Genomic DNA, 12,930 nt, shown 5'->3' with positions numbered 1-12,930 from the left:
CCCTCTGTGGATGCTGCCGCAGTGCCCTCTGTGGATGCTGCCGCAGTGCCCTCTGTGGATGCTGCCGCAGTGCCCTCTGTGGATGCTGCCGCAGTGCCCTCTGTGGATGCTGCCGCAGTGCCCTCTGTGGATGCTGCCGCAGTGCCCTCTGTGGATGCTGCCGCAGTGCCCTCTGTGGATGTTGCCGCAGTGCCCTCTGTGGATGTTGCCGCAGTGCCCTCTGTGGATGTTGCCGCAGTTCCCTCTGTAGATGCTGCCGCAGAGTCCTCTGTAGATGCTGCCGCAGTGCCCTCTGTAGATGCTGCCGCAGTGCCCTCTGTAGATGCTGCCGCAGTGCACTCCGTAGATGCTGCCGCAGTGCCCTCGGTAGATGCTGCCACAGTGCCCTCGGTAGATGCTGCCACAGTGCCCTCCTTAGATGCTGCCGCAGTGCCCTCCGTAGATGCTGCCGCAGTGCCCTCCTTAGATGCTGCCGCAGTGCCCTCCGTAGATGCTGCCGCAGTGCCCTCCGTAAATGCTGCCGCAGTGCCCTCCGTAGATGCTGCCGCAGTGCCCTCCGTAGATGCTGCCGCAGTGCCCTCCGCAGATGCTGCCGCAGTGCCCTCCGTAGATGCTGCCACAGTGCCCTCCGTAGATGCTGCCACAGTGCCCTCCGCAGATGCTGCCACAGTGATGTCAGGGGCTTGCCCAGAGCTGGAGTCCCGGAGCAGAGCCGCTTCTAGCACTCTGCCTGGGATTCCAGCTCTGTTCCTGACATCATTGTCCATATATGGACAGAGATGTCAGGGGCAACCCCAGAGCTGGAGTCCCGGGCAGAGCGCTAGTAGGCTCTTCCTGGGACTCCAGCTGTGGTCCTGACATCACTGGGACTCCTGCTCTGGGGAATTCCACAGAGTCCCCTGTACTAGCGCTCTGCCCGGGACTGCGCTCTGAGGAAGACCCTGACACACTGTCCATATATGGACAGTGATGTCAGGGAATTCCACAGAGTCCCGGAGCAGAGCCTGTACTAGCGCTCTGCTCGGGACTCCGCTCTGGGGAAGACCCTGACACACTGTCCATATACGGACAGCGATGTCAGGGAATTTCACAGAGTCCCGGAGCAGAGCCTGTACTAGCGCTCTGCTCGGGACTCCGCTCTGGGGAAGACCCTGACGCACTGTCCATATACGGACAGCGATGTCAGGGAATTCCACCGAGTCCCAGAGCAGAGCCTGTACTAGCGCTCTGCTCGGGACTCCGCTCTGGGGAAGACCCTGACACACTGTCCATATATGGACAGCGATGTCAGGGAATTCCACAGAGTCCCGGAGCAGAGCCGATACTAGCTCTCTGCACGGGACATTGCTGTTCATATGTGGACAGCGATGTCAGGGAATTCCAGAGTCTAGCGGCTCTGTGTCCCGTGGGCCGCAGATGACAGCCCCAGGGGCCGCATGCGGCCCGCGCGCCGCGTGCTTGAGACCCCTGATTTAAGGTATATGTCGGCAGCTTTTCTTGGCGTATACGTCAAACTTAGGCCAAAACACACGGTGTCAACATAGCTTTAAGTATTACTCCTTCATACCCAGTCCTAGTTACATATTCTACTCACCTTTACCACCCTTCTTACAAAATGAGGTTGCAGTAAGTAAGGCTACATTCATATGAACGTGGCCAACCTTGCGCATGAAAAACTGCCGTTTTTCGAGTCTGAGGTGCACCCGTGCGGGACGCGTTATCACGCATCCCCCATAGACTAGAGTCTATGGAGTGATGCATGAAGTGCAAAAAAATAGGATATGTCCTATTTTTTCACAAACCCTTCACACGTTCCGTTGAAACAACGATCGTGTGAACGGCCCCATTGAAATACATGAGTCCGTGTGATGGCCGTTGTTTTAATGGCCATCACACGCACATGATACATGCTCGTCTGAATGAGCCCTAACTCCTCAGTGTAATTTCATTAACACCCTTTATCTGCCGCAGTGATTAACTGATGTGGTAAATTGAGAAAATACATTAAAAGATTGACATACAACCTTAGTTCCGATGGGTCCTTTACTACATATTCGGGGATCATTTTACAGGAATCTGCAAGTTTGCTCATGGATCCAACCTGTGATTCATTTTATTTCACCCTTTGCATTTCTCATTCAGATTTTTGTGTTTTAACAGTAAAACTGTAAGGATTTTAGATGCTGTTTATAGTCAGTTTCACGTTACTATGGGAGCTCCTGATTCTTGCTTGGCAGGAGATATTCGGTACTGTGCATTTAGGATTATCTGCCGCTGAATGCTGCGGGTCAAGTTGTTAAGTCATTTTCCAGGCTTCCTGCAGGCTGAGTTGTATGAGGAAGGCAATTTGGTATCATCCTGATATCATCACATTTTCTGTTCCCTGGTTTTCAGTTCAAATGGAAAGGAAGGAGCAGCTGTTAATCTCAGAGGGAGCAGGCAGACAATCTGTGTCATTTCTTCTTGGACTTTATATTTTATTTTGGTTGTATTTTTATTGCACAAAGATTAAGAGTGAGCTATGTGCGCATCACTATATTAAAATAAGGCGAAAAAAGTCTTGTGACCTATATTTATATAAAGTCATGCTTATAGGATATTAAAGGTATACAAGACGCTAAGGCGCAGATTTATTAAGACTGGAATTTTATTCACCAGTCTTAATAGAAAGAAATTTGGAGTAAGATGCCACACATTTATTAAGAGGCGAACGACCTCTTAATAAATGTGTCGCAATTTTTCACCGGCCGCATGCCACAATTCGGGTGCAACGACCGTGGCCATGAGCCATCCTTTCCCACTTTCTATTGCCCATAAAATGAAAAAAACATACTCACCTCTCCTCTTCTCTGCCCCGTGTCCCCTCAGGCTCCCTCAGCATGCTGCAACTTATACAAGGTCTTGACATCGAGCAGCATCATGACCTTGTATGCGACACAGCACCCAACGTCATCAGTGATGCGTCATATACAGAGTCCTGGCACTACTTGGCATCAGGACCTTGTACGAGCTGCCCTCTGGGGGAGAAGAGGAGCAGTAAGGGGAGCATTCATTATTTTTTTTCATTTTTATTTTATTGCCTGATGGGATGGGAGGGGGGTGGTAGTCTAATCAGGGGGGCAAGGTACGGGGCTCGGCATGGGCCTCTACCTTACTGATCCCCGCAGTGTGAAATCTACACCAGTTAGGAGCCGGTGTAGATTTAGACTATATTTTTGGGCCACTGTGGCCCCACCCTGTTTCTAGAAGCCACGCCCCTTTCCACATAAGTGGCAAGGGCAGCAATAAAAGGCCAAAAGTTGCACCTCTGTCTGAGCTGTATCGTTGATCGGCGCTCAATTACACGGCCCACGTCGGGCCATGTAAGACCACCTTAAGGGCATATTCACATGCGGCAGATTTGCTACAGAAAATTTTGCAATTGAAAACCAGTTCCATACATCTGGAAGGGGTTGTATCTGTAGCATGCACATGGATTTCTGCAAGCCCCATGATGCCCCAGATGAATGAAACAGATGTAAAAATTTCTGCAACAAATCTGCCGTGTGTAAATATAGGTGAACGTCATGTGCCTGTCCCAAGTTAATCACATCAAGCCTCCCATTCCCAGACTGCATTTCAAAGTTAGAGCAGTACACATGTTCTATTTTACTCCATACAACTTCTAGTTTTAGCTTTAAGGCTCGGGCTAAACTGCGACACACAACATTGCACACTTGCTGTTGGACGACTATTTTAGTAATTTATTTGGTTTCAAGTTGCATGCGATTCAGGCTCTATGATATTTAAGACACCCCAAAAAAATAATCGATGTAAAGTCTATGCAGGAAAAGTTGCGTACGACCTACGGCAACTTAAAGTCCAGCAGGTTTTGATCTTTGCGACTATTATGTCATTAATTTGCGTATCGCAATGCAACCACATTTACAATCAATACTTTCAATCTTCATGTCGTGCGACCAAAGTTGCAATGTAGCCCTTCAGTTGGACTCCCGGCAGAAACTATCTCAATATGTATTGACTTCTTGGAGAGCTTGTGTTTATAAACAGCAGCCAATCAGAGTACACAGGGGTGCAGTGTAAATCATTGGGGAGGGACAGAGCAGCAGCCCCACCCACTGATAGGGCAGGAGGTGTGTTTTAGACTACAGATAGTCCCACTCTTGTTTTTTGCACAGAAGACCATTATAACCTGGAGGAATGAGCCGATCTAAGTAAAAGTATAAGATTTGCGTTAGCATTTTATTTTGGCCCCTCTTATATATATATATACCTTTCTATGATCATTTAGAATATCTGACACCTATCAGGGCCTTTAAATGCCGGATTAAAGGAATTTTACTGTACTTGTAACATAAATTGCTCCTTCTACATCTGCCCAGGACTTGCGTCTGTGCCATAGATAACTCTGGCATGGAAATTATTGGGCTTCATGTTCAAAGGTACAATCTGCATGTAGTATAGGATAATACAGGGTTGTTCCACGCTGCTATCTCTCTTTTCATATCATAAAGGAATAACGGGTAGGTTCAAAAACATACAAAAATACATGAATCAGCTTTAATGTTGATAAGCTTGCCATATGTTGCACCGGGCATCCATTGATGTCACCACTGTCATGGAAGTGGAAAATTGGAGAGAATGAGGCAAGCACGAGGCTGCTGAGTGCAGAGGACATTGTAAATACATCTTACCTAACGCTTACTTATCAGATAAAAGCGATCATACTTGTTGAATACATCCATTGCGTTAATATGTGAGTTAATAATTAATTCACAGCTCTGTCTTCTTTGTCATTCCAGACAAGCGCTGTGCTCTGTTGTGGAGGTTGTGCTCTCCTGGTTATGAGCTGTCTGCTCGCCATCGTGACCTTGTTTCTTCCCAGCGGCTTGTGTGAAAGACGGCTATGTACGCTCACAGGATACATGCAGACAGCAGCAGGTAACCGTCTGACTGATGCCGAAAAATAAATAAATTACTCAATGTGAATAATTGTATTCGTTTCGATTATGTAGGCATATGTAAGCTCTCAAGCTGACGTATAATGTAAAGTCACCGCATTTTATAGTAGGTTATGCTGGGACTTGTTGTTCCCCAACTCTTGGAGCACTACTATGGAGGATTATATTTGCTTTTTAGACTATATCCATGATAAGGCCAGGATTAAACAACAGTTTTTGTGGCAGTTTTTGGCTCAGTTTTTCGAGCCAATGACAAAAGTGAATCCAAAAGAAACGTAAAGTATAAGGGTATGTTCACACGCACTATTTACGGACGTAATTCGGGCGTTTTTGCCCCGAATTACGTCTGAAAATAGCGCCTCAATAGCGCTGACAAACATCTGCCCATTGAAAGCAATGGGCAGACGTTTGTCTGTTCACACGAGGCGTATATTTACGCGCCGCTGTCAAATGACGGCGCGTAAATAGACGCCCGCGTCAAAGAAGTGACCTGTCACTTCTTTGGCCGTAATTGGAGCCGTTATTCATTGACTCCAATGAATAGCAGCGCCAATTACGTCCGTAATTGACGCAGCGTTCAAGCGCCTGCACATGCCGTTACGGCTGAAATTACGGGGATGTTTTCAGGCTGAAACATCCCCGTAATTTCAGCCGTAACGGATGCCCTCGTGTGAACATACCCTAAAGAAAAGACTCATGCATCTATTTTCTTTTGTATCCACTCCTGAGTTTGGCTAAAATACCTGAGTCAAAAACTACCACAAAAACTGCATCAAAACTGTTGTGTGATCCTGGCCGCAACAAAAACCAAGCTTGCTCTCATATATCTTAGCTTAGAGTGAAGGCATTCTAACAGCCAACACCTTTGTTTCACAACATTTACTTATCCCTATTTTAGACTCCCACAACTCTTGTTTTAGTAGGAAAGGTTGGATACAAATAGTGTCATACAAACATGTCACATGAACGGCAGATGTCAAAAAGATGAGATAAAGACATATCTGTCCATTTAAAGTGTAGCTAAACGTTCGACAAACATCTGACATGTCATAGTGACATGTCAGAAGATTGGATTGGTGGTGGTCCGAGCACTGAGACCCCAACCAATCGTTAGAACGAAGCAGCTGAAGCGCTCGTGTCTGTTTGGCTTTTTCCGGAAATAAATGTATTGGTGTACGGGCTCATAGACTTTCTATTGAGTCCGTACACCGATACATTTATTTCCGGAAAAAGCCAAACAGACACGAGCGCTTCAGCTGCTTCGTTCTAGCGATTGGTGGGGGTCTCTGTGCTCGGACCCCCCCCCCCCCCCACCAATCCAATCTTCTGACATGTCACTCTGACATGTCAGAAGTTTGTCAATTGTTTAGCTACACTTTAAGGTCAAAATCTCTTGTAGTTAGGCTGTATATTGCACGTATATTTGTAAATTGGGTCATAAAATGCATATTAAATGCACACTTTGCATTTTGATACAGTTTTTTTTTGTAGCAAAAATAGGAATAGATCTAAAAAATGGAGACTCAAAGATTTCAATTATCCTCCCTATGGGCTGCATTCCTGCTTCTTGGCCAAAAATTAGGCCACAATCACACACACAGTTTTGATGTCGTTTTTCGCTCAGTTTTTTTTAGCCAAAGTCAGAAGTGGATCGAAAAAAACAAGGAAAGGTATAAAGAAAAGACTGATGCATCTCCTTTCTTTTGTGTCCGCTTCTGTGTTTGGCTCAAAAAACTAAGCCAAAAACTGCATCAAAACTGTGTGTGGGATCCTGGCCTACAGGTGTAGTAAAAACTATAGCATGGCCAGGTTAACACAGTGCAGGAGTAGACACATAAAAACGAAGTTTCTTTCCTTTATACGTTTCCTCTTTTTAGACCATGTGCACACACATCAGATATTTATATGCCGCTATTTGGTCCCTCCTAGAGGCAATGTATTCTACCCTAGAAGCAATGCTCTAATACTTTATACAGTATCTCAGAATTTCATACAGAGATTTCATATGGAGTTAGTGAGAAAATAAATGTATATGTGCCTCTGTATAAAATACAGTAATGGCTCCATAAAGAAGGCTATAAGTGCCACATTATGGGTCGGTAATACAGTTGTTGTGCATGAGGTATAAAGCATCGGCAACTGTGAAGGTGCATAGGACCCCTTTATACCCTGGGCCCAGAATTGCACTCAGGTCAGAAGTTGTAGGTGAAGTGTATTACTTTCTGCACCACTAACAGTTTTTGACACTTGACTGACTGACTGATGATGGGTGTGATAACGTTTTTAACTGTTATTTCCTGAATCTATATCCCAATGGCACATTCCCACCTAGCCATACACTCCCAGGATTCAGATTCCTGACTTGCTTCTTTAACCAGTGTGTGCCGTTCGTCTGTCCTCCAAATGATCTCTTACCGGACCCAAGCATTTCCCGGATATCAAGGATTTAACAGCCTGCCAAACAGAGACTGCCAAATCTTGGGTCTTGCTGATTCTGGCACAGTTTCACTTCGCTGAAGCAAATGAGAAAAAAAATCTTGGAATATATGAGTGTAGCACTTTGGATTTTTCCTTTAAAAAATAGCTCATTATATATAAAAGAAAGACTGAGCATTTGAGTATCGACAGCTGAATATTTACTGGTGGTTTTGATCAGGCTAATGGGTCATACTCAACGTTGGCTTTTAGAAATGTACCGGATATTTGTGACCTTAAAAGCTCTAACACTAAGTAGCTCTGTATATTACCATTTCCATTTGGTTAATGACAGAGAAGATTATGGATGAATTGAGGTCAGAGCTTGTACATTGAGCCAGAGCTGAAGAATGCAAAGCCAATACTCGCTTTACATAGTACCTGTTCATCGTAACAGTATATTCTATAATATCTAAAAAAAAAATAGCTATATTCTTAAATCTCACATAACTTTCTTCAAGGAGCAGATATTTCTTTCTAAAAAAAAAAATGCTCACAAATCAGTAAGGTCTATGGTAACCCTGGAGAAATGGCTGTGACCACTGATGTCCGCAGAGCACGGAACCTGTCACATTGTGTTTGATGGAATGCCTTGACAGGCTGACAAAAGCAATTGTAAAATGACCATGAAACAAAAATACGCTGAAAAGAAACTGAAAACAAAATTGACAATCCGTCCAGAGATAAGGAAGCATTAAAATTGTTGCCGCAGCTTGTTTTATATATACAAAGTAATTTTTGGATTCAGTAATTTCAGCCATAAATTGAAAAAATCCTCATACGGCAATTAGTGTAGCAATTAGTGATATATTGTCCCTCCCGCAGCATTTTTTAAGAGGCTCGGGAAATGATACATTAGAAGTTGAGTGCCTCTTCTTAGAGGTGGATGATATAAATTTCCCACCACCTGCTACAAAACACCGAAACATTTAATTAAATGTCAGCACTCGTTAATATTATCAACATGTAGAGTCTTCAATTCAAGAATCTGTTTTAGTTACTGAAACATATTGCAGGGTGTAGGCCAAAGAATCATTACATTACGCCCCTGTCAATATGTTAATGTCATTTCTTGGAAACCTTAATCATGGGGAGTTGCCGAACTGCGACATTTGCCAAGTAATATAGGCCCTTAGGTCCCGGCAACATGGTGACTTCTCTGGTGAAATGCCTGGTACAAGCTCGTTGTGTTGACTGATTTCTATGGGGCTCAATTGTAAAGCATCACAAAAACTATGCATATCATGACACGCCAAAAGTCATGTTTTAGCCATTCATCCTATGGCCCTTCTGCTATGTACTGTTTCTATAGTATAAGGAGGAGACAAACTAAGTTTGATATTGATTTACTGTTTTTGCTGTTATAGTTGGAGAAAGTAGAAGAACTAACCCCTTAAGGACACAGCCATTTTTTGATTTTTCATTTTTCACTTCCCGCATTCCAAGAGCCATAACATCTTTATTTTTCTGGTGTGAGGGCTTATATTTTGCGGGAGGAATTGTAGTTTCTATTTGTAGCATTTAATGTACCATATAATGTACTCAGAAACTGAAAGAAAAATTATTTGCAGGCTGAAATTAGGAAAAACTGCGATTACTCCATTATATTTTGGGTTCCGTTTTTACGTCTTTCACCGTGTGGTAAAAACAACAACTTAACTTTATTCTGTGGCTCAATACGATTATGGTGATATAAAATTTATATAGATTTTTTTATATTTTACTACTCTAAAAAAACCAAAACTTTTTGTTAAAAAAATAATAGTTTTGTTTTACCACATTCTGAGAGCCGTAACTTTTTATTTTTCCGTGCATTGAGCGGTGTGAGGGCTTATGTTTTGCGGGACGAGCTGTAATTTTTATTGGCACCATTTGTTGGTACATATGACTTTTTGATCACTTTTTATAAAACATTTTTTGGAGCTAAGGTGACCAAAAAACTGCGATTTTGGCGGTTTACAATTTTTCATTTTAACAGCCTTCACCGTGCGCATTAAATAACACTATATTGTAATAGTTCAGACTTTTACGGACGCAGCAATACCAATTTTGTTTACCTGTTTTATTTTTTACATTACTTTAGAGGAAAAATGGGAAAAGGGGGGTTAACAGAGGCAGATTGAAGGCAGCCCTGGGGGCCTTCATTAGGCCCCTGGGCTGCCATAACAGCCATCGCCACCCCCTGATCTCGTTGCGGGGGGGGGGGGTGGTCGATGAGCTGTCTGTTTTCAACGATTTTTTCAGATGCTGCGGTCACGATTGACTGCAGCATTTGAGGGTTTAAACATCCAGGAATAGTGCGATCGCTGCTCCTGGAAGTTAGTCCTGAGTGTCGGCTTAAAATACAGCAGCCGACACCCGCAGCATGAGCGCGCTCCAAGCATGACCCCCCGCACCAGGACGTACCGGTGCGTCCTGGTGCGCTAAGGGGATAATATTGACATTGGACTCTATCCAGAGTCCAAATAATTCTGTATCAGGGCTGAAGGTACACAGGGGTAGACACCACTATGAAAATAAGTCCCATAGAAGAGGTTAAGAGAAAAAGATAAGAAAGGAAGTAAATGGGAGGAGACACATGTATCCAGAACTTTTTGTATTTATATTTATCCAGAGGCGTAGCTAGGTTCTCCAGCACCCGGGGCAAAGATTCAGTTTGGCGCCCCCCCAACCTCTTTCCCGACATCTCCTTCCCCATCGCCGTGTTTGTTTTCTCTACCAATCAATGACGTGTCATTTCTTTTCCACATTTATTTTTATGTAACTCGAGCATAAAAACATTTGCACATTTTAAAAGCAATATAGTTCTATATAAAAAACATAACCAAGCTCAGTACATATATACAGCACCAGAACCAAGCTGAGTACATAAATACAACACCAGTTCAAATACAGCTCAATTTAGTGCAACCTCTGCCGTATAGGTATGTACGGCGTAAAACTACAGCTCCCAGCATGGCCCGAACAATGATAAGGATATACTGGGAGATGCTGTTTCACAAAAAATAAATCATATCATAATCATACCACCATCATCTCGCTGCAGATCATACAGTGACTACAGTACTGATTAGAGGCAGAATAAACATTTACATTAAGTGACTCACCGGTGACGTCTCAGATTCTAGTTATTTTTCTCCATCCGATCCAGGCCTCTATGATGACTTCTCCCGGTCACAGCCCATTTCTGCAGTTTGCCGCTCAGATGTCTTCAGCTTCTCACTTTACCAACATTTATACACCTATAAATAAAGATAAAGTAATCATTATAGCACAAACTATGCCCCTAAATATAATAGCACCATACACCTCACCTCTAATTATAATAGCACCATACACTGTGTCCCACACACAAACACTGTGCCCCCTGTAGATAGTGCCCGCCATAGAGCCCCCTGTAGATAGTGCCCCCCCATAGATAGTGCCCCATATAGCCCAGCCCTGTATATAGTGTACCACAAATAGCTCCCCCTATAGTGCTCCACAGATAGCCCCCCTGTAGATATAGCCCACCCCTGTATATAGTGCTCCACATATAGTCCACCCCTGCATATAGTGCTCCACATATAGTCCACCCCTGTATATAGTGCTCCACAGATAGCCCACCGCTGTATATAGCCCCCCTGTAGATATAGCCCACCCCTGTATATAGTGCTCCATAGGTAGCCCACCCCTATATATAGCCCCCCTGTAGATATTGCCCACCCCTGTATATAGTGCTCCATAGATAGCACACCCCTGTATATAGCCCCCCTGTAGATATAGCCCACCCCTGTATATGGTGCTCCATAGATAGCCCCCCTGTAGATAGAGCCCCCCGTAGATAAAGCCCCCCCTGTAGATAAAGCCCCACCCCGTAGATAAAGCCCCCCCCCGGAGATAAAGCCCCCTTGTAGATAAAACCCCCATGTAGATAGAGCCCTCCTTGTAGATAAAGCCCCCCCCCCCCCTGTAGATAAAGCCACACACTTTTTTATTACAATAAAATAACAAACTATTCAAACTCACCTTAATCCCGTTCCCACGCCGGCCGGCAGCAATGGAGACCTGCTCTCTTCTGCGCAGGTCTCCTAGGGGTTGAACGAAACGTCTATGAAAGGCGCTGATTGGCTGGGCAGAATGACTTTCCCTGTCAGTCAGCGCCTTTCAGCGACGGAAGCGCGATACCGCTTCACTCGTACAAAAGAGCTGAATGGCCGGGCACGAAACGAACCCGGCCATTCATCGCTTCTAATTGTACCTGTGTCCTATAGACACAGGTACAATTATAGCGCAGGAGGAGTTGGCGCTGGTGCCCCCCAAAAAGTTGCGCCCGTGGCACATGCCCCGCCTGCCCCCCCCTAACTACGCCCCTGATTTATCTCTAAGTTAAAGGGGTATTCCTAGCCCACAAAGTTCCTGAGATGGAGGAGGCCGCAACGCTCCTTTAGCAACACAGCTCTATTAAATTAAATTGAATGGGGTCCTGCTTCATTTCCCTGCACAGCCAGTAGCCAGGACCGCGAATGTGCTGGTAGAAACTGAGAAGGGGACGCAGCACTGATTTAGCGATGTGGAGCATTCATTCTTAGGATCGGTGGGGGTCACGGCAGTCGGACCCCCACCGATCACATACTTATGGCAAACCCCTTCAAAGCGGTTTGCCAGGAATTAGAAACACAACCTCTAGACAAGTGAGGTGCTGTTTTTGGAAGTAAGCAACCATGTTTTTCAAATCTTATACAATTCCTTTACCATATTTCATGTGTTGTTAGGAATGTTATGCCAAATGTTAAAACATTATTATGTTTTAACTACTGAGGGATATGGCCAGCATAAAGGGTTAAATTGGTGCTTTTTAATATCTTAGTAAGCGTCGAAGGTTATACTAGGGAAGGTATTTAAATCCGAGTGTGATGCAGTACTGATACGCCTTGAAGAACGGGGCTGGCTCCCCGGAAATGTTAATGACTCTATATCTGGGGATTGTGTATAAATAAAATAACAATTTCCTGATGTGAGGCTACAGAAGAAGTTTGTTATATATTTCACCACACTCCTGTATAAACTGGCCTTAAAGGTCTTTAGGGGTCAGAGACCTCAAGGTGTCAAAAAAGCGGCCCATGAAGGTGAACTGAGAAGTTAAATTAGAACTGGTAACCTTGCAATGATCTTTATGAAGGAAACGCTCTCATTACGAAACTACATCTACCACCATGCAGAAATTTTGTGTCGGTTTGAGTTAGCGAGATTAAATTTCCTTGCATTGACCAGTCATAGGAGATTTCACTCAACCCTAAGGATAAGAATGCGGGAAGTACATTCAGATGCCATCATTACCAGCTGAAAATGCCTCTGGGTATCACTATGTTTATATACTGACATGTCTGATCTACTTTAACAACACCCAACTAGACAGTTACGTTACTTGAGGAAAAGCTATGTACAGTATAGTATATATGTACATGTGATCTATTGCTAAAAGGGAGGTTATATAATATTTTATTAAAGCATC

The 12,930-nt window shown here is 44.2% G+C and overlaps 1 protein-coding gene across 1 annotated transcript in view; it reads left to right on the top strand.

The window, feature by feature from the left end:
- LOC142743536 (LHFPL tetraspan subfamily member 7 protein-like) overlaps positions 1–12,930 on the top strand; it is a 188,852-nt gene that overhangs the window by 69,721 nt on the left and 106,201 nt on the right. Inside the window, exon 2 of the mRNA XM_075854399.1 lies at positions 4,803–4,941. Within this exon, the coding sequence (XP_075710514.1) occupies positions 4,803–4,941 (139 nt within the window). The remainder of the gene's footprint in view (positions 1–4,802; positions 4,942–12,930) is intronic.

The sequence above is a fragment of the Rhinoderma darwinii genome, chromosome 2, assembly GCF_050947455.1.
Source record: "Rhinoderma darwinii isolate aRhiDar2 chromosome 2, aRhiDar2.hap1, whole genome shotgun sequence".
Lineage (NCBI taxonomy): Eukaryota > Metazoa > Chordata > Amphibia > Anura > Rhinodermatidae > Rhinoderma > Rhinoderma darwinii.
This window is presented reverse-complemented; position numbering and strand designations above follow the sequence as displayed.